The following is a 22706-nucleotide window of genomic DNA, read 5'->3' on the forward strand; positions in this document are numbered from 1 at the left end:
TCTAGAAAGTAGTTTCATTGCTTCTTCATTCAAATCATTCTTCACGTGTACAGGTCACAGATGGATCAATTATAATACGTTTTTAATACGTTTCACACCGTCAGTACACTGCCCATTTGCAAACTCACTCAAAGGAAATCTGCTAGGAATAATGCCGAGAATTCAAAGAAAGCATTTCCTAAAGTGATCTTCCATGACAGCAGCTTCCACTTTTCAGTTCCTTCTACTCTAACGTGCAATATCTGTACATCTCTCCAATATATTAACCCTATTTCAGTTTTCCAGTTATTTCCTTCTAAAATCCAGAAAATATAAAATCTCCTTTGCACACACAGTCTATACTGCATAAACTATTTCCAAAGCACAGGACACTTTTCAAAAGAAACGTCAGATGTACACGTGCAGTACCTTGTATGTTATTTCCGTATATTTAGACTACTTTTACTGTGGTATCTGCATTGCAAAGCTTTTATGTCTAATACAACTTGAAAAAACCCCTCTCTGTTCAAGTACTCTATGTTAACTTTACTGCAAGAGGCACATAATCATTTTCTATGACATTTCGAAGACAAGGCAAATTAGCTGAAAAAAGCATCAGCATGTATATTACAGCAGTTTTTATTAATTATCCCATGAGTCAGATAACATCTAATGCAAACTGGGTTTGCACAAGCTGTTTAGTGGCACTCTGCTGATTTGCACTAGCTGAGTAGCTGGCCCTATACTCCTAATCTGCAGGGTGGTGCGTAGGAAGCCTCTACAGCGTATTCTCAGACACCATCTGGCACATGCAGAAGAGTAGTCAGTGCTACAGTTTGCTATTCCTGTGCACTGAGGATGGCCGGAGAAAGAAATGGCATTATACCACTGCTTCACGTGTGGTAAGAAGAACACCACCTAGAAGAATCTGCACAAATATTTTGTAAAGTGAGCAGCGAAAGTGGAACTGAGAAACCCCCGAATAAAGAAAATGTTTTAGATAGATTTTGCAGGCAATGTAGCAGCTGCTGTTGTTGTTTGATCCACAAATCAGCTTTTGATAAAACCAAGACTGAAATGGCTATGCTAGCCTCAGAAATTTTCCTGTTCACTCATACTTGAATTCTTGGCACATGCTACACTCACTGAAGCCGTAAGATTCGCTAGAGATAGCAGACAGTATCTGCTGGCAAGTTGTTGTGTCCCACCTACAGAAGAAATCCCATAAATGACGGAAACACCTACCTCTTCCCACTGCTCAGAAGCAGACATAAATAAACCAATTCCCAAGAATATCTATTCCAGATGTGATACAAAATACGTTAGAGCTCATGTCCCTGGATGACTCTGGTTTGGTGAATCACAAAATAGCCAACAGGCACTTCGAAGACACCAGTGTGTGTCATTTGAATAGAATAAAAAAAGACCACTGCATACCCAAACCTTTGCTATAGCACACATTCGGAGTTCGAGAATGGTTCTTCTTTTTCAGGAGATGCAAAAGTTCATGAGAGGAAAAAGATCTCCCTCTCTTCTGGTTCCTGAGGGGCTCCGTCAGTTTACACCGCCATTTGCAGCACATGCAGTGTAGGGGGGTGGCTACTCTATAATACGGTTGAAGAAGCAGGGGACAAGGAGGGAGGTCTTTGTCTAAAAACATAAACATATTTTTTAAGAGGGTAAATAGTCAAAAAAAAAAAAAAAAGAGCTCTCCAAAGATGCATTTCACAACTTTTTCATGTTAGGGGGAACATAAAGGAAGAGTGTGCATTGCCCCGCACACTGAAGAAGGCAGGGTGGCTGAGCTGAAGAGAAAGGCACTCATGTGTGGCCTGCTTTCAGCTGCTTTCATTTAGCACTTTACAAGGAAAACACTGCTGCTCTTCCAATTTTATGCTGATGCACTAAACCCAAGGAGTTTTCAAAGTCTCACAATGCGGTTGCATCACAGTCAGTTTTCATTGGAATACTGTTTTTCCTCGTAAACTTTTCATGGAAACGGCCTTCATTCCAACAATTTTTGTTCTTGCGGTGGTAGAGAAACAAGTTGGGAGTCTTTTCAGGGGTTTAGAAAGGGGGAAGTTACCTCCCTGGATAACACTGTAAACCTACTTATCATTAATTCCTCTGAGCCAACTGCTTCACAGGAATGTGTAACATCTGCATAGGCAGATAATTCTCTCCATTTGAGTACAAATGAAAAGGGAGTATACAGGAATCATGTAAAATCAAACATCTTTCTGGAAAGAACACTGAGTGGGATTCAGAAGACTAAGTTTCTCTTAGTGACATACAAATATGCACTACCCAAAAGGAAGGTGTGGGGAGCTGGGGGTCGGCCTCTTCTCACAGATAACTACCGACAGGACTAGAGGGAATGGCCTCAAGTTGTGCCAGGGGAGGTTCAGGTTGGAAGTGAGGAGACATTTCTTCTCAGAAAGAGCAGTCAGGCACTGGGACGGGTTGCCCAGGGAGGTGGTGGAGTCACCGTCCCTGGGGGTGTTAAAGGAAAGGTTGGACGTGGTGCTTAGGGACATGGTTTGGTGGGTGACACTGGTGGTAGGGGTATGGTTGGACGACATGATCTTGGAGGTCTTTTCCATCCTTAATGGTTCTGTGGTTCTATAAACGAAACTGTTCTTAGCTGGATGTACAATTTGTTGGAAAATACACAGCCAGAGCAGTTATCTGTAGCTCAGTGTCCAGCTCGAGGGCCATATTATGTCTGCTTTGGAGCGCAAGAGCTCAATCCAGCACGGATATGTTCAAGTCATTCTAGAAAAGACCTAGAAGAATGTCTAGAAATTTTAGAAGACAAGGGGAAGGTAAAGCTACTGGAATTCAGCCTAGAAAAGAAACGAATGAAAATCACAGAATCACAGAATCGTCTAGGTTGGAAGAGACCTCCAAGATCACATAGTCCAACCTCTGTCCTAACACTAACAAGTCCTACACTAAACCATATCACTAAGATCTTAACAATTAAAATTAAAAAAATCTTAACAATTGTTTTCCAATATGCAAGATGCAATCACAATGAAGAGAAAAAGTAATCTGTACATCATGGTTATGGTAGACAGAGGGAATCCCAACGAATTAGAAGTGTGCCCAAAAAGGTCTAAATGTGGTATCAAAACTTTTTTTTTCCCCCCCACACAAAAGAATCATTAATTATGGAAGCAATTTGTGCAGATTGGTTGATTGGTTCTGGAATCTACCTCGACAGCACACTGTAAGAATACAGAGGGTAAATAACTACCAGGAATGGTTTGGATGCAGCTGACCCTGCTCTGAGGCACAGGGACAGTCTGGACAATGTCCTGAGTTGCACCCAGACTCTTGCTGAAGTTTTCTATGCCCATGCGTCTCCCTCTGCCTCACTCTTGGTATACACGAAATAAGGATAATGATGTAAAACACTCAGAGCTTTACTGACAATAAAGCGCTACCTTAAGATTCTTGGTTAGGTGCTAACAGGCAAGTAGCGTATCAGTTGCAAGCCTACAAGAAAACTAAGTGCTGAAATAATCACCATCTCTGACAAGAGACATCTTTCCTTATGCTAGGAAAGAAGAAAAGTAATGACAAAAATCTCTGTTAACATGAAATTACAGTCCTCCTGCAATCCAACCTGTCTCGGTAATGTGTTGCATTCAGCAACTCTCAGATTTAAAGTAAACAGAGAGGAGAAAGGCACATTCCAGCACAAAGCTGAGGCTCCTTCGAGCAAGAACTGAACACACGCACTTGTTCTCTGCTTCTGCGAACGGTGCATACCGTTCTGGGGCAAGGACATGGAGGCATCTTACTGTTAAGGCAATACTGAGCTTCCAGATGAAGCATAAAAAAAAAAAGAAGTTGCTGACACCACTGATCCTACTACACAGAAATAGCCCCGATTTCCTCAACATTAAAACAACTCCCCTTCAACCACATAATTCCATTTAGTACTCTTTTCTTCTTCTATTTCATTACTATATGCACAAACCTTCTGTTTAAATTCCTCATGTTAACAAGCCTCCCATATATCTCAACTGACTAAACTACCAAGATTTATCACTTGAGTGTGATGCACTGAACCCCCAACAGTATTTCACTTTTGAGGGGAGGGTGCTCAGAGGCATAACATATGGCATAAAACCCCAATTTGTTTGAAACTAACCTTCCACAATTCAACAGTTACCTGCAATAGGAATACAGCCAAATTCCCAAATACATTTGCACCTTCAGAGAGCAGAGCCCATGTGGCATTGCAACTGAATGCCACATTTCCTGCCCTGACGAGGATCCACTGTCATTGAACAAAGTGTACTGGAAGAGCTATGCTAGGAATTTTTTTTGTCAAGATTAATAAACACGAAATATCAGGTACATTATCATTTTCATAAAATTTCCAGAAACCATTAACAAAAGCAGTGCACTGAGATGAACTCAGCATTTTAAAAAAATAAATAATAATTTGTATTCTCATAATTCGATTTTAGATCTAAACCACCATGGAAAGCCATACAAAGTTTCTCCAAAGTATAATTAAAGAAATTATCATGCTTTTCAAGCATGGTGAGATTTAAAAAATGTAGGTTTTATTTTCACTGATAAAAGAACAAGCAGAGCAAAAATAAGTGCCCGCTTTCTAGAATGTCAGACATAGTTACGACAGAAGCCCCAATAACAAAATTCCCTTGTGTATGACTCATTTTTACTTGTCACTTATAAAAAGAAATAAGAACAATTTAGATTTTATGTACCTTTAATTATTATCTTCCAAGAAAAAGCCATTGGCCGACAATAGCAAAACAAATTAATGTTTTATATTAACGTACAAAATGGAGTACTTCATATTGAGGCTGTATGTGCGTAACATAAACCTAAAAATCAAGGACATGAAAATGGAAGGTAGCCAGCAGCACATATCCTATACGTTTCTACAAAATGTAACAAGGTTCAAAAAAGGACTTAAAAAATCAGTTTAATTTGGTAAGACAAAGAATACAGTATTTTGGTATCAATTATGTGACAAAATGACAAAGCCAGGGTTTTGTAGGTACTTAATACACTTACATTCCTTACTGTGTTACCATTTTATTTTATTTTTACAGATTCTTAAGGCTGTTTTTAAGCCTAGAATAATAATGCTGAGTATAGAATAAGTTATAACATCCCTAAAATTCGCCGTAAGTTATAGATATGTACTTTCAACATTACTGAATTTTACCATAGTTGTTATCTGGCAGAATAACAAGAGCAGAAGCTTACCCTACACATACGATGAGCTAGATAGGAGTGTTATTTGCAGTACCAGTAAATGAACTCTAACTGCCTCAGTTCCCTCCTCTTAGTTCTTACTCCATTGCAAACATTACAAGGGATAAGTGACTCCAGACATTTTCAGGGGAATTTCCCACTTACCTGGATGGCCAAGCTGTACCTAGTCTTAGTATAAAGGAATTGAAGTAAGTATCTTGATCATTTTTAATTCAGTATTAGTTACTATAAAAACACTTTAAAAGATTGGACATTATAGTTTACAGATGAGCACAAATATGCAATTATATTATGTTCATTTGTTTTACACCAAGACATCCTGCATCTACAGCACAATCTTTCACATGGTAAAACAAAGACTCACCTAAAAAACGTGCTCTGTAAGTAATGCTTATACTCTCTAAATGCCTCACAAAGAAGATATAGTTTACATGGAGCCAACATAACCTAATTTCACTAAGGGAATAAAACTTTGTTCCACAGTAAATAAACATAAAACTTAAGAATTGTGGTATAAAAATTTCCTAAATAGAAACTGCATTAAAAAATGTACTCAAGTATTAGAAAATGATTTTATTTGATTTGATTTCATTTAGCTACTTTAATATTTAGATTTATAAGCAAAATTGTGTACCTTAAATAATCATACTATTACGTACGTGAATACTGATGAACAACATCTCAAGCATGACACAGGCTCCTTGCAGTTATGATTACTATACAAGAGAAGCAACTAATAATACATGTAATATTTGCTAAAGAATTTCACTTTTAGTTGTAGAAACAGATTTTAGCTAAAATCCCATAACTCTGTACAGTTCCATTTTAGTTAGTTCTCAATCACTTTTTCCTTCTTATAATCACTAACTAAAAAAGTCTTATTATTTGGTTCTACCACGTTTTCACACTGTCTTACTTTTCCAGTCCAAAGAACTGAAAGAGATGCTGTTGTTGCCACACAGAGCTAACATTTATGTTGCAGGGAAGCACAGATTAACCAAAGCGTGTAATAAGGACTGCCAAGGTACGGAAAAGTGGAAGGCAGAGGCATTGTTAAAATTAACACATTTGGTATAGCACAGAAAATCAGAAAGCAAAACAACACAAAAGAAATGTAAGTAAGTAAAATGGTTCACAGTACTCATTCACCTAGACAACCAACGTACTTAGTTCATGATCAGGATGATAAAATAAGCGTAGGAAATAGTGATTAAAAAAAAATCCCTTTAGTTTATAGCTTAAGAAGCTATGAAAAGTAGTAACACAGAGCAGCACTTCTCAACTGTTTGGCCACCTTCCCGTGGAGCTCACAAGGTACGGGAAGTATTAGGACAGTCTAAAACAGAAACCCTTTCTCCATGGGCTACCTTGTAAAAGCAAGGAGTGACACATGCCATAGGACATCTCTGGTACCTTACATACCCAGCAGGAAGGTGTCACGGCCTTGTGCCTGTGGGAATTGGTGGGAAGAAGTCCCTGAGTCAGGTGCAGAGCTGTCTGGCAGGCCTCAAACTAGTCCCTGACTGAACACAAATGAAATCTCCCTTTCGCTGTTCCTGCTACACTTCTCAAAAGACAAACAGGTCAATACGTGTTTATTATTTATGCATCTGAAGTTTAGCCTAAATGCAAAGAAGTTGCAGAAAGATTCTACGCTTCAGAAGGAAGGACTGCATTTCGCACAGAGGAGAGTTAAGGAACTAGATGAAACACGGCGATAGTAACACAGGTCTACTAACCCACGGTTATTACAAAACAAGGAATGTCTGATGAACTTTGGCACTATTGCCTAAGAATGCAACAGTATAAATCTCCACGTAGCAGCTCCTGCCTTTTCTGACCCTGTGCCAGGAGCACTCACTGCACACCTGTACTGCCCCAAAACACAACAAAAAGAACTACCCACCTTCCCACCCAAAATACAAAACACACACACACAAAAAAAAAATCACCCTGCAATTTCCTTGGTGTCCTCCTCAAAATGTAACAGAATGAATTTAGACATGTTGGAAAGCACATTCACTTGAAGTGAACGACTACACTCAGATGCCATCTTGCAGGCCCAGTAAGGACAGGGACTGGGATTTCTCAGCATGCGGCCATCTCTAAGCATAGTGTAAGACCTACGTACCCGTTTAGAACAGTATGTGTGCTTGGGTTTGATCTGAAAATTTATCTGGGTGGAATAATCAGTGGCTTTTGTTTGTTTATTTGTTGTCTGATTTTATTTTAGACATCCAGCACCCCAAATGTGAAATAGTAAAGGACCATTTTGGATCCACAGTTAAGAGTTGGCCCGTACTGCGCTAGGAAATGCCACAACCGAAGCCTGACTCATTCACTGATCCACGGTACAAAAAGGAAAAGCTCAGAAGCGTGTAGTCTCAACAAACAAAGAGGAGGAAAATACAGGTGGCTATGAACAGTTGGTATTTTTTAATAAGGTACCGAAACATAATGTGAATCAATTTTAAGTATACATAGGCACATTGCTAATTTGCATAGTTAGCATTGACTTTGGTTAAGTATTTGATTGTACTTTTTTACTGCGTGATTGTACTTTTAACTGACTTCTCATTAACTTGATGGATTTTGAAGATCTGTACATTTGCATACAACAATAATATGAAAATCTGGAAATGCTAAATATCACAGTAGAAAAATCTCATACGCATCTCACATAGCAGAAAATTCCTAAAAAATATAATCACGTTGCAACTGAATAATAATCTTAAACTGCCACAGTTTTATGATCGATTTGAGATTACTGTAGTATTTTTAGAAGTAATTGATGGATGAGAAAAAATGTAAGCATACATGAGTCCTTTTACCATCCCACTGACTAACGTGACAACTTACAGTCAAAGGTAAGGGATTCCTATACAACCTGCTGAAGCAGAGGTATGGTTAAGAACTCAGTAACGATAGCCTTCCCCAACACGCATGCTTTTTCAAAACACATTTCTTAGATAATTTCAGTAAAGACAGTGGAGTGGTTAGAGGATGTAAAAGTTGTTAGAACAAAGCCTCGATACCAATTCACATGGAAAAAGATTCTTACTGTAGTTCTGTGGAACAAGTTCTGGGTTCTTCGGTGTTTTGAGTTTAAAGGACACATCTCCAATAGTGACAGCATCACCTAAAAAAAAAAAAAAGAGAGAAGAAAAGTATTTCAGTTCCTAGAAACTCGCAAAGTGTAAAATATGTTTATATTAAGTTTACATCATAAACCTGCTATTGTAAGGCTGACTACGTGTCCACAGAGCAGCATCTGAAGTGTTTGAGAACTAATGAGGCTCTGCTGCTTTCTGGTAGATCAGGTACTGGTAATATTTACATTCAATTAATGTTCCTTAACTTTTCCCTTTCATTGTTATAACCATAACTTACTGTGTTGGGAGCTATGGAAGTCAAACTCGCCACAGAACCCTCTTCCAGATACCATTGCTGACTTCTTTAAATGAAATCCTTGCCTGGCTGCAGAAACAGCAGTGAGAAACACTTTTAGGGATGATAATTTTCTTGAGTATTCAGGCAGCCTGAAACGGTGTCTCTTGGAGGTACAAAATGATATATTCATACCAAGAGGGCCTTCCTGCATGCTCTGACTACGCAGCAGTAGAATTCGGCACCTTTTCAAGGTTTGAGAGGTCTTGAGCATTTCTTGCTCTGGATTTCACTAACACTAAAGCACCTGCCATTTTGTTTACCAGCCACTTACTAGGACCTGCCTGTCTTATCTGTCTTTCTGCACTGGCAGGCTTGAATTAAATTGCAAGGCATGCCCTGTGTACTTTCTCATGGAAATCAGAACTGAAATCTAGTTTGCAGCCAGGAAATGGGCGAGCACCAAGAAGGCAGCGGTCACACAGAAAAACATCACTACAGCCAAAACCCATGAGGCCAAGAAAAGGAGCTGCAGAGTGGTAACAAACTCAAAGTTTTCTTTTTTTTTTTTTTTTCCAAGACCATCTGGGCCATGCAAACAAGTTCCGAATTAAGACCACAAAGCTAAGATGACTCCAGAAAAATGATGTTTTTGCCATTCCTGTTACTGGAGATAACACCACCTTCACTGCCTAACAGGCACTGTAGTGTGCTCGTGAGGATGGAGGGGATTACAGCGACTGTGCTCTGGGTGCAGTTTTGCCACAGCACTCTGATTACACCACCTTTCCATGAACCGAGGCCAAGTTTTAGAACTGTTTATGCTCGTGTTTTTCTGAGAAAAGAGACGTAGGAAAGACGTAGCCCGTGAACAAGATCCAACTCCACAAATCCTTTTGTAATTTTGTCCGGCAGCATCCAAGAGGACGCAGCTTACAGTTGCCTGCGTCCAGCACTGCCTAAGGAGTCAATGAGTTCAGAAGGCTAATGCTGGAAACAGAGAGGGAGATGCTGAAGAGAAGGCTTGTCCAAACTGACAGAGGCAACCAAAACTGCTGCCATGCATGCGGCTGCTCTCCTTTCAGTCACCAGTGACTATACTTGCGCACTCCAAGGCAGTTCTTTACTGGCGTACACAGGTGTAACTGCAGATCTCACAGGACTGAGAATTCAGACTCTGATGCTATCCATACCACCCATAGGAAACGCTACACATGTAGGACTAGGTTCATACAGCCAGCGAGGAATCACCTACAGCAACAAACAGGAAGCGATGAAGGAAGCCCTGCAAATGATTTACTCCCAAATTCAAGTGCTCAACAATGCCCCTGAGACTGGGATTCACAGCCAGACATATATGCCTGCAACTGGGCTTTTATGTAGCCCCCCCCAAGCCCAAATACTTAGCCCACCATTTTTTTTTCTATAAAATATCGACAGAAGATGGCCGGCTGGTGGTTGTTTCCGCATTTTATGCAATGATACAGTGCTCAAATGGCTCTCCAGAAAGTGGGACACAATAGCAATGCTGCCATATAAACGGCAGCCAAGGATCCATCCCTGGTCCTAAGGCCAAGTGGCCCCAAGCTGTGCCCCTCTCCCTGCCTAGAGCAGGTACTGCGAACTGTTACATATTTTAAATTAAATTAAATTTAACCTAAAGAGCTGCCAGACAAAAAACACGTCCACCACAGTGAGTAAGAAACACTGCAGGCTTTGACACTCCCAGGGTTTTGCCCACTTCTCTGAGTTTTAAACCAATAAATACTACTTTACAGCACAGGCATTGTCTCGCATTCCCTTTCTTCTGCTGCAGCTCCATCCATTCCTTCGCGCTGGGAAACAGCTACAGGATTTACCAAAATGCCTCCAAGTTGAGGAAAGCATCCTAGAGGCCCACTGCTCCCTGCAAAAATTGACACCTCTCTCATTAGCTCAGCTCGGAAGAATTTTAACGTTCTAAAAAGAGCAGGTTGCCTGAGATATCCTCAGCAAGTTAGTGCCAGTTTATTTTCTCACCATTCCCCAGCCAACATGCGAGGAGACAAGAGTATATGACTAATTAGCTTCTAGCTTGAATCACCTCAGCTCCAACTGTAAATACTCTTTCATGCAGCCTTCCAAAACACAGGCGGGACAAGATGCCAGATGCCAAAACAACAAGGTGTCAGACTCCTTTAATACACTGCAATGATGATATCATCTACACAAGAGAGTTTTAATCACCTATTTTATTGGCACAGTACTGAAAAGCCTTAGTTGCTTTCCTCTACTCTAAAAAAAACAAACCACTTTAATTAGGTCTAGGTAAAAAATGGAGAATGCATCTCTTCTGGTTTTATTTATGTCAGACCATAAGATGCTAATCCCTGGCCAACACGTCTTATCGGTTCCAAAAATTCAACAAGTATTCCAGCCATCAATGGACACTACGTATTTTACTGAAAATTGGGGTGGAAGGGAACTACAAGAAAGAGGTGGAAAGAGCTAAGCACACCAAATCCCTAACACAAAGTGCATTTGGCTTCTGACGGTTTTGTTGCTGCCTGGAGACAAATGTTACCTCAAACTTGCATCTGTCCACAAAGCAAAAATACTAACAGTGTTTATGAGAACTTGAAGCAATAATGAACCAAGACAGCATAGTCTCTCGTCTTAGCTAAATGAGCACAGGGGGGATTAGCCCACTAATCTTATCACACGCTTCCACCTGGGCTAGATTTTCTCGTCTCATTTGTTTCTCCTGTACCTATTTTTAAATCTCACGTTTGGCTATTCCATTTCCACTGCGTTTCCAAATTCTTTGAGCAGAGATATCACCCCAGATAGGCTCTTCCCAATGTTTCACCAGCTGGCAAGGAACAGACAACAGCCTGCGTGGTAGAACTGTGGTGTTAAAATCAGCAAAATTCACTATTTGGGAACATGTATCCCAAGCGATATGTCTCTGCTGCAAATTACGGAACACCCTATAAATACTCCAGCCCAGCCCGCAAGCTCCTGCTGCACTGTTGTGGACAAAAGCTGTAGAGATGGAGAGGTGACAATGTGCCCTGGTTTCTCATCTCCCACGCAGAAAATAGTAATTTTGGTTATCACGATCTTTGGGGAAAACAGTGGGATACAAGCAGTGCCCGATGACAAAGAGTTATGCCTGTTAAAATAAAGCAAAGACAAATAAACCGGAATTTAAAGGTAAGTGGGACATCCCATACAGGGGGTGGTCAACGTAAAGACACAGCAGGGAGTTTAAGAGCAATATGGGTCAGCAATTGGGGGCACATAAATACAACGACCCAGTAACGGGACCTTGAGGAGACTCTCTGAATCGCGGAGATATGAAAACAGCCTCAAAGCATGCAGGGACCTCTTTCTACTACATGATAGGATAGGTCTGCATGAAATCAGGATTAACGTGTATATGCAGCTAGCCAGCCACCACAACGCACTGAATCGAACATGCTCTCTTCTTCAGAGCTGTGCTTTAGGTAGGTAACAATATGAATACACGCATCTGCTTTTTCCCCATTAAAAAACAAGTGCTGTGCAGGTGAATTCAGGCCTCTCTCTTCCCCTCAGTTCACGTGGCACAGAGGCAGCAGCCGGAGGCTGGCCGAGCCCTTTGGCAGAGCATCGCTGCGCGGACGCCCTGGGCTCCTCCCCTGGCATCTCCCACCGACTGCTCCGGTGCACAACAGGAGGACTTGATGGACCTCTCTTCTCACCCACCACAGATGTTTTTATGTGACCATCCACCTGCATGGAGCCAGCAAAAGCATATTAAAACTGGGAAGGTGCTAAGGCTCGCTAACACTAATTTCTGTGTGATTAGATCACACTTGTTAGAGAAAGGTTCAATCTCTAAATTATATTCAACTGTATATTTTCAGGTCTTAATTTCACTATAATACGAAGGAAAGAAAAAAAAAAAACAACAGATGTTTTCAGCTGGTATTTATCCAGCACATGTGCATAAGAGCACAGAAAAGGGTGCCTGCCCTCATCCTTGAGGAGCCAACTTTCTTTTAAGAAACAGAAACACTTTCAAATCATATTTTTCCTCAACCTTTCTGAACGCTTTCTTCAAGAAGAAAAGAAGCCATGTCTACACAACTTATTTCTCTCATTTCATACTGGCTCTTGCTGGGCATCTTCATGGCTGCAAACGTCGTACCCAGTCACTGGGTAACATCAAAACTAATCCTGCATCTTTTGTGGGTACTGGCAGCCTCCGAAACACATCAGTGTCACAGACAGAAACACATTCCCTGCACTCACCAGGTTTGCTCCTGCACTCTTGTCACATACAGATGAGGTAGAGCTTACCTGGTGCCGCAGGCTGACAGCACTGAAATAACTGGGAGTCTACACAACAAAGCCTATCTCCAACTTAAGAAAAAAAAAATCTCATTTAAGTTGCCTTTTTTTCTGAACAAAATAAATGGTTTCTCCTTTATTTCTAAGAAAAGGAAATAATGACTTCAAACGTAACATTTGAACATTACCCAATTTTTACCCAACATTCTTGTAAGACTTCCTAATTTTCTAACTTTCTGATTTTTCAATTACCTACTTTAGACTAATGGTCCTCGTTACTGAGTTAAGTCCACAGTGTCACTAAAACAAAATCTTTGCGCTTACTCTAGGAAGTGATCCTTTTCCTCCATTTCTGTGTATTTTTTGAGGATCAACAACGTGAACGTGGAAACTTCTCTGACATCTAGCCCTGACCGAAGCTTACAATCATTTCTTAGCCCAGAGCTACTTCTCATTAGGGCGAACAGCACAACCTAAACGTAGGGACTCTGACAATGCTCACTTGCAAAACTTTTAAGATGTAAAATGAAAGTTTTTCAAATGTTTAATTAAACGAGGATCTCACGAACGCTTGATATGCACGTTTCAGAATATGTCCTAGCAGTATGCTTACCGTGTCAAAGAAATGCTAAACTCCCCATTTCATCAGTTACCAAAAAATCTTATAAATGCTGGTTGAAAGGGACTCTTAAGGTCATCTTCTCCAGCTTCCTGCTCAACATCAGCTTGCGACCAGACTGGGTCAGATCCACTTTGGCTCTGTCTGATGGAGTCTCAGAACCCTTCAAGGATGGTCAGTCCACAACCCTTCCAGCTAACCTCCTGCCCTGCTGCACCACTGTTGCAAGGCTAACAAACCCAGCCTGCTCAGCTTCTCCTCACCAGCAGGCGCTCTAAGCCCCTAACAATTTCCTAAAATAATCCTCCAGCAGACTTCATCAGCTTCTCAAAATTTGCCTAGAATTAGGGAACCCACGACTGGATATGTAATTCCGGGTGTGTCTTCAGGAGATGGACTCTCCCTTGCACTGGGCTACGTTAGGAGGAGCATGGGCAATCTGTAGTTCGCTTTATGCTCTATGAGAGTGCAGCATCAGCTGCAGCCCCACATCCTTTTCAGCAAAGCTGCTACTTAAGACCAGTGGCAGGACTTCACGCTTCTTCTTAGACTTCTTCAGGTTTCTCTTGATCCAGTCCTCAAGTTTATCTAGGTCTTTCTGGACTCAAGATCCGCAGCCTGTCAGACAGGAGGGATTTTGTCTGTACATACTAAATGGTACTTCTTTACAGTCCTCTTCTGTTGCCTGTCCTTATTCTTTACCGCATTTTTGTACGCTCCTTCTTTGTGCTTTAGTTCATTGAGAGGTTCCCTCCTTGGCCAAGCGTTTGCTGCTGAAATACCAGATCCTCCTGCGCTGCAGGATCATTTGCTCCTGAGCTGTCATTAAGGTTTCTTTAAAAAAGGCCCACCTCTCCCAGGCACCTGGTTGTTATCCGAGGGATTCTGCCTACCAATCTCTCAAGTAAGCGGAAGTCTGTGCTCCTCAAGTCCAGAATCCTAGTTCTTCTGCTCTGAGCTGTTTTGAAAAGTTCCTATTTACTGAAAAGGTAACAATTTAGACAACAGAGCCTTCAAAATTCACTATGGCATCTCCCACGCAACTATTCGGGAAGTCCCTGAGTTTGCCAAGCAGGTTCAGCTTCAGCCTTCTGGACTAACACAGACAGGACTTGCAAAACACATTGACATGTACCTTGATTGTAATAGCTGCTAAACGGGAAAACTTAAATTTTGAACAACTGCCAAATACTAAAACTCAGAAGCTATTTACCGACATTTACTCATGAGAACAACTGTGAAAGCCTACCAAAGACCATGCATACCCTGAAGGTTATCTGCATGACAGCTCATCCCTTTCTTCCAGCTATATCAGTGGGTCTAATAAAAGACACATTTTTTTGCCACCAACCTTTCCTCTCTTAAATGTTAGAATAATTTTAAATAACTCAGGCATGACTCCACGGACAACTGGCTTTAAAAGTCCCTGTTTCCATTCACTGCCTTCTCAGTTGTGATGGTACAGCAACCATTCGTAAGGCCTTGCTGTAAATCAAATAAGTACAACTGAGGAGGCACTGAACAACAGCATGTACATTAAGAGAAAGAAGGAAGTGTTTCAGATGGGTTTCGTGAATGAACAAGATATTGCCAGCACCACACTCCCAGCTGTCAACATTTTGAACTCCAACAAGATAATGACCCAGGTAAAGTCAGAAAAGGGAATGTGTATTAACTTCTATCATCGATCACATCATTTGGTTTTGGACAGTGATAGACCTGGAAAAAAATAATACAAAAATCTTGCTAAACACATTGTCCCATTCACAGTCTTCTTTCAGACGACAGATTTTTACCACGATCACTTAGATCTGTATACTCCTGATTAACGTTACAGGCCTTTGAAGTCCAATCCAGTATTCACAACCGACTGTGTTAGACCCAGCAGACAAAATCTCCTGTACGTATTATTGACATCTTTTAGGCCTAAAACACAGCTATGATTAGAAAATGGAACTGACCAGGTTTTGGAGAGAAAGCAAACCTGGACAGGAAGAGCTGCAGAGAACAGTCAGTGAAGCTAGAGTATATCTTGGTCTACACAAGCAAAAAAGTTTAAGTTGTTGTAAACACGTGGAGCAACAAAGCATATGAGAGACTTTCCTTTGCCTGTAATACCATCTATATTGTCTGTTCTGATTTTTTTGACCTTTTCCTTTCTCACCAAAATCATCATTTGTTTCCTCCAACTCCTTAAGGCATCTCTGATATTGCCTACTTCATCAGAACTTTTTCAAAAGTTTTGCACTGCATACAGATAGACAGGTGCAAGTAATTAAATGCCAGTTAACCGCGGTCCAGAGAACTGCACTTTGCTCAGCTAAAATGTATTTAAAATAATAATTCACTACAAACAACTCTGCAGTCTGCAAGACCTTGATTTTTCTTCAGTCTTTTGGAAGGAAACATGAAACCTGCATTAAAAAATGAGTATCAGAGAGACATCCTTCCGTGATAATTTACTACTATAAATCAGGTTTCCCTAATTAACTAAGTTGTGCAAGCCCAAACCCTTCCTAGCTACTCCCATTACCCTTCGGTCACTGTGTGCCTCAAAGCTTTACCACTGAATAGCTCCAGCAGTTCCCCCATAGCAAGCAGTTCCCCAGGCACCAGCAAGCCAAATTTACGTTATCAAGACAGAGCTGAAAAGCTGAGCACGACTCCTTCACATACAACAGGACAAAAACAGGTAACAGTTTCTCCCTTAAAGGGTTTTAAGAGTTTAAACTTCACAGAGAGTGTATCACACCTGGCAGGGATGTCAGATCCAAATTACTGTGTATGCAACAATTTGCTGTTTACCTGACTGTTAACAGCTTCCAGCCCTTTAAAAATATTTTCCTTTTCAGCAGGGAAGAGACACGCAACCTCGACCCTTGTTACAGCAGGAGTCGCAATTAGAGCAGCCCCACAGAAACAGCAGAAATATGTATTGCATACAACACTTGACACCATCTCTTCAGATCCTCAGTAGCCTCCGCGGGCCGATAGGGCTTACAAGAGGACATGCGAGCATCTTTAAGATAAAATGGGGAGAGAAAAAAAAGCACAAAAAGAAAACAAAGAACAGCATTCCTAACATCAAGGCCCCAAACCACTATCATGACTGAGATGTCTCAGCACTTGAGAAAGCAAATAACTCTAACATCACATCTTTTCCTGTCTCTAACTACAGGACTGTCTAGAGCTTTGAGGCATAAGATTTAAATCCTCCTACCAAAACTATTACCATCATTAATTGTAACTGGGAATACTTTTCTTATTCATACACATATCCAGCATATTCGTGAATATTGCTAAGTTACAGTCAGTTACGTCCCAAAACACTGAATTTTACGGTACTGTATGAAGCACCTTTAGTAATATTGCATTTGCTACTGTTTCATTTCACTGAATTTCTCCTTGTTCATAAGGTTAGTCATCCCTGTAATGGGGTGCAAGGACCTGATGCACCTTCTTCAGGCACAAACTGTTAACTTGTTCCTTTTTATTCCTGCTTTTTAAAGATAAATAACCCTAGCTTTTTTCATTATCTTTCACAGATAACATATTTTTATTCAACAAGCCTTGAAATAATTTGGTGGTTATCTATTCCTCAGAGGCTCCTCAAGAAGGAAGCAAACGCATGCATAAGAAAACGAACTAAAATCAACTAATACACAAACTCAAGAAATAAAAGTGGAGGCAAATGGTATGAAAGGTGTGTAACTAAGAGCTTTAGCGAGTGCCCGGCCACCAGAGCCTCTCGGCGATTCTGTTTTGTCCATGCACAGCCACGCATCATCCCTCTATGTTTAGCAGTTTTGATGCTTTTGGCTTTCGTCCCAAGAAGTGCCAGCTACCCGTGGCATACGTCCCCGTTCCCGAACACCAGCCCTGCTCCGCACAGGTCACCTGTCTCGGAGGGCACCAGAGGATACCCGGGGACAGTTCGGGTCAGCCTTCCCAGCATGGGCGAGCTCAAGGTCAACCCCAGCGCTGTAACCAGCGTTTATGGGAACCCTCTCCCAGAAACTCAAACACGCATCTGCCTGGGGAGCCCTGACAGCAGCTTTGCCTTCGTAGAGCGCCAAGGCTGCAGGACAGGGGCATGGGATGCACTGAACTTCTTGCAGTAGGGGCTCCTCCTGCTTCTCCAGGGGTGACAGATTTTGAAGGAGAAGCTACGGAGAGCCTCTGCCCGGCACCCACCACCGCGAGCCCCCAGCCCAACCCTCCGGGCTTCCCCGCGGGCTGGGGGCACACACACCCCCCGGACAAAACCCCGCCGTCCCGGGGCAGGGGGCTGCGGGGCACCGGGTCCCGTCCCGGGGGACACCCGTTAAGTTACCTGAGCCGTGCAGCGCCCTGAGCTCCGGGCGGCCGGGCCGCGGCGCCAGCACCTGCCGCAGGAGCAGGCGGACCCTGCGCGCTGCGGGGGCCCCGGCCCCGCCGCCCAGGCACAGCAGCTGCCGCTGCATGGCCGAGGGCAGGCCGCCGGGCCCGGCCCGGGCAGGGCAGGGAAGGGAAGGGAAGGAGGGGAAGGGAAGGGGAGAGGAGCGCCGCCGCACAGCGCCCCGCCGGAAACTACAGCCGGGCCCAGCGGCGGCCGGGGCGGGCGTGGGGGCGGCGTTGGGGCGAGCCTGCAGCGGGGCAAGCGGGGAGATGGAGGGCTGCGAGCGGCTTGTGCCCTCCCTGCAGGCCCTCCCAGGCCCTGGGGGTACCCCCCCTGAGCCTCCTCGTCTCCAGGCTGAGCAGCCCCGGCTCTCCTGGCCTCTGCTTGAATGCGAGGCGTATTCGCTTCTCCACGTCCCTTGGGAAAGGGGAGGGCTGCTCCTCTGAAAGCAGAGGCCCAAATCTTGCTGGGTGGACTACACAGGTGCACCAAAGTGCAAAAGTGCACCCTAGGAAACACTGGACAGGGCTACTCTTAGAGAGAACTTAATCTGCGTTGTCGCTTTCAAGCAGTTAACCATGTCCTACAGCTTCACAGAGAAACAGTTTGAAGTTTTTAATCAGAAAAGACAGGAATTTATTAACGCGAAGCAAGGCATTAAAAAAAAAAGAGTTGCCAATGTATTAGATGGCAGGTTTAGGTTTGTGTTCAGTAAGGATGGTTGGAGTACTAGCTATGAGAAAGACATGGTTTTTATATGAAGTGGCTGAAGTCTGTAAAACATTTAAAACGGAAAAGTTTAAAACAGTCCGGAAAACAAAGTATGGGGAGCAGCTCCTGACATAAATTTACATGTAAAAGGTATTTTCTAATTTCTCTATTTCTGTCACAGCTTGCTAATTTAATGTGCCCTACTGTCCCAGGGCCACCTCTTTAATATATTGGAAAAAAATGATTTTTTGTCACTCGTGAAGAATTTAAACCAACACTGAAGTTCCTCTGGTGTGACATTTTACACACAGAGTTTAGATATGAGACTTTTATAAAGATAATGGTATAAAAACAGAGTTCCAGACTTTCATGTTTTAACTAAAGTTGCTGCTCTTGAATATATTTAAAAGTATTTCGTTAAAGGCTGAAACTTTCAGTAGGTCCAAATGTGAAAAATATATATTTATATATATTTTTTTATATGGTTTGGATATGGTTTAGGACTAGTTTCAAAGAAAATCCAGTTGAGACTTGGATCTTTGCACTAGTAAGAAGATAAATAGAGAGTTTAACTGAAAGTCGAGTCCAGAGTCAAGTCATCGTCTTTGTTGCCTGTACTTCATTTTTTTGGTATCTCAGTATCCACAGGGCTGGGAGAAGTTTTCTCCCATTTCCTGCCTGTTTTAAGCATTGAACAATTATCCCAAAGGATAACTGCTAAAGAGGGAGTTAATCATCTATTTAAACATAGACAACTTAGACTTCTAAGCCCAAAAAAGATGTTCTGAGTTATGAATATATGCAATATGCATATTGCATATATGATCATATGCATTTCTGCCTATGATCATATAACGAGCCTATATGCATTTCTGCAGCTCAGTATTAGGTGCTCTAAACACTTCAAAGCTGTGAGATTTAATGATCTTCAGTGTTTTGCGTTGGCTGTCTTGTTGGTTGGGTGTAAATTCTATTCTGAGTACCTAATATAGGTCTGTGAACCTGCTTTCTGGGTCTAAGGCAGAGTAAAATAAATTGAAACATCCTTTTTATGGATATTGCCTTAATTTCTTGTAAAGTGAAATCTTGAATGCTGGAGGCTAAAGATAGTATCTGGAGTTCTGCGTCTGCTTCTGGCCCCCCAAAACAGGAGAGACCTGGACATGCTGTAGAGAGCCCTGAGAAGGGGCACCCAGGTGAGGAAGGGCCTGGAGCAGAGGCCGGGAGAGCTGGGACTGCTCAGCCTGGAGAAGGGGAGGCTCAGGGGGATCTCACCCAGGGCTGTGAATCCCCGCAGGCAGGGGGCAAAGAGGCCGCAGCCAGGCTCTTTTCAGGGGTGCCCAGCGCCAGGCCAGGGGCAGTGGGCACCAAGGGGCAGGCAGGAGGCTCCCTCTGAGCACCAGGCAGCACTTGTGTGCTGGGCGGGCGGCTGAGCACTGGGCACCTTCAGAGGTCCCTTCCAAACTTAACCATTCTGTGTTTCTGTGATAGGCTAAGCAAGAGCCAAGAAGAATGCCAATGAGATGCAATAACAATAGAATAATTTATGAAAATATATTTGCACTCTAGGATATTTAATTAGAAGGTCACATTGATTCTCTGTCCTATTTATAGAATAATAAATGGTAGTAATTGCAACAAGTATCCAAGCAATTAAATACATAACCTGAATACTGAATATATTTTATGCTATACTAGAAATAAAGAGAGTTTTCAAAATTTTGTACGGATTCACAGTAATTTCACACAGTAAAAGAAAGCCTTTTTCTGCCTCTATGTGTGTGTATATGTATATATATACCTGTCAAACTAAATGCTTTAAATTTCAGTCATTTCTGAGTCATGTATCTATAAAATGTTTTGCTTTTTAAAGTATTATCTTAAAATTCTAAATTAGTCAGCTTTTCTAAAACTTCAAATTCAGCCTTATGTACAGCCTCAAACTTTCCATTTGCAGCAAAAGTAAAGCATATTTACCGACTGTTAAACCATTGCTGGGAAAGTTATGATGGAAATGTTGTTATCTCTGTGCATAATTATGAGCATGGACATTTTATTGAATGTACACATGTGTGCAAGCAATTAAATGCACGACTTGAATTTTGCATTGTTTTTGCTATATTGTCAGTTGTTTCACCAATTAAAATTTTAGTATGATTTAATAATGTGAACGTATAGAACCTACTTTGTCCTATTCTTTGTAGCTATACAATATTACATTATTGCTTGAATATAGCATCTGCTTCACTTGCTAACCATAACTGAAGGCTGTGTGCCTGCATACATGATTTACATACATGGTACTTGCTTACTCCTCTCTATTGAAAGCATCATTCGAGAAGTAGTTCAGTCCTGTCATGAAGTGGAAGGATTTAGCAGTCTGCATCTGGTGTGTTTGGGAAGGCTTTCACAGATGATTTACAACACTGGTAACAAACAGCTATTTCATATTTTCATTCCCTAGCTTAACAGCATTCTTATTCAGAACGTGAAGTTTCTTAACAAAAATACTTTTCCTTTGATTAAATGGAAAAGAACTTATTCCACGGAGTGGGAACTCAGAAGACATCTCTGAGTTGACAGCTTCCAGACTCATCTCTGTAGTAGCTGTCATCTACTTTGGTGCATAGCTCTAGCTGCAAGACAAAATTAGACACAGGTGCAGACTACAAAGAACAATGCACCATCTTTGCCTACTTACAGTCAGTTCTCCTACACAACAGCATAGAAGACAGCTGAGATGAAATCCTGGTTTTAATCTAAAGTTTGTAGGAAACATTCTCTTGAATGCAGTGAGGCCTGAATTTCACCCAAGTGTTATGGTTGAACTAAAATAATAAGTCAGTCTTCATTTGCAGTTAATTTTTTGTCTAGAGGGTAGGTCTAATGTTAAACTCCTTTGAAACTATGTCCAGAAGGTGTGAAGAGGCAAAGAAGGAAGTCTACTAGAACTCACTCAATTCACCAGTGTTGTGGGTTCCATCTGGTGATACTATGGAGAAGGACAAGCCATAGAGAAGGACAAGCCATAGGACAAGCCTTGCTTACCAATAATTTTCATTCCTGAGATCAAGAGATTACTTTTATATCTCTTTTTACTCAGGCAAAACTAGTTTTCTTCACTTAAAATGTGTAGTTGTTTTCCCAAGCTATCTGTAATCATTGCTGGCTTGCTTTAGATGCAGAGAGTCCAGCTTGTTTTCTTCTGGTTTATATCAGTTGTGAACAAATTTAAGTACAGATTTCCATGAAGCCACTTTAATTTACAATAATGAAAGTCTTTCTAATACCAGAAGGTGCTTCTCTTATATGGAAGCAATTTGGAACAACATAAATCAAATCAAAATGGAAATGCACAGCTGTTCCTTTGTTGACTTGAACCCTAAATTTGTCCCCTGTTTTAATCTAAGTTGGTTTTAAGAATGGATCAACAAATAAGATACTAAGGTTCTAATGTAAACTGTCTTATCTCCTGTTTTTTGCTAAACTGGCTTTCATTGACAATTTCTTTCTGTACATCTCTTGATTATTAGAATATCAACCTTTTTCTTCTGCACAGTTATAAAATAGGCAAGATTCAAAGCTAGGTTTTGTACTACAAATGGTGTTTATAATAGATTTTCCACCCTAGATGAGTGTATAATTACCGCCTCTTCAGTTAAGGGTTGAAAGGTTTTTGTTCTTTGTTTGTATGACATCTTTCAAGAAATTAACATTCACTCCATTAGCTTTCTTAGTATGTGTTCAGAACCCTCTCTCTGTGCTATATTATGCTGTTTGAACTGTTACACTGAACGAAAACAGCAAGTAAGTATAAGGTCATTATAGGTTTTTTTATTTTTTTTTGGTAAGAAGTAATGACATTGAGGTAAGGAGCTGCTTGCCATCTGATTGCTCACTAGAGCAGCTAAGGTTGACCTAGCAGCCTCAAGCCAGGAAGTACATATGGGCTTGGAAGTACATTATACGTAGAAGTGCATTTCTTTAAGATCATTACTGCAGTCATAAAACCTACACATTTTTTTAAAAGCAACGTAGAATGTAAGAAAA

General features: G+C 41.4%; 1 protein-coding gene across 1 annotated transcript in view; it reads right to left on the reverse strand.

Moving 5' to 3' along the window:
- Positions 1-18152, reverse strand: part of VWA8 (von Willebrand factor A domain containing 8) — a 195799-nt gene extending 177647 nt beyond the window's left edge. Inside the window, exons 1-2 of the mRNA XM_080554946.1 lie at positions 17901-18152; positions 8306-8383 (exon numbers count right to left, since the gene is read on the reverse strand). Of these exons, the coding sequence (XP_080411072.1) occupies positions 8306-8383; positions 17901-18030 (208 nt within the window). The 5' untranslated portion in view covers positions 18031-18152. The remainder of the gene's footprint in view (positions 1-8305; positions 8384-17900) is intronic.
- Positions 18153-22706: the final 4554 nt, after the last annotated feature.

Source organism: Anser brachyrhynchus (genome assembly GCF_964034855.1).
Source record: "Anser brachyrhynchus genome assembly, chromosome: 1".
Lineage (NCBI taxonomy): Eukaryota > Metazoa > Chordata > Aves > Anseriformes > Anatidae > Anser > Anser brachyrhynchus.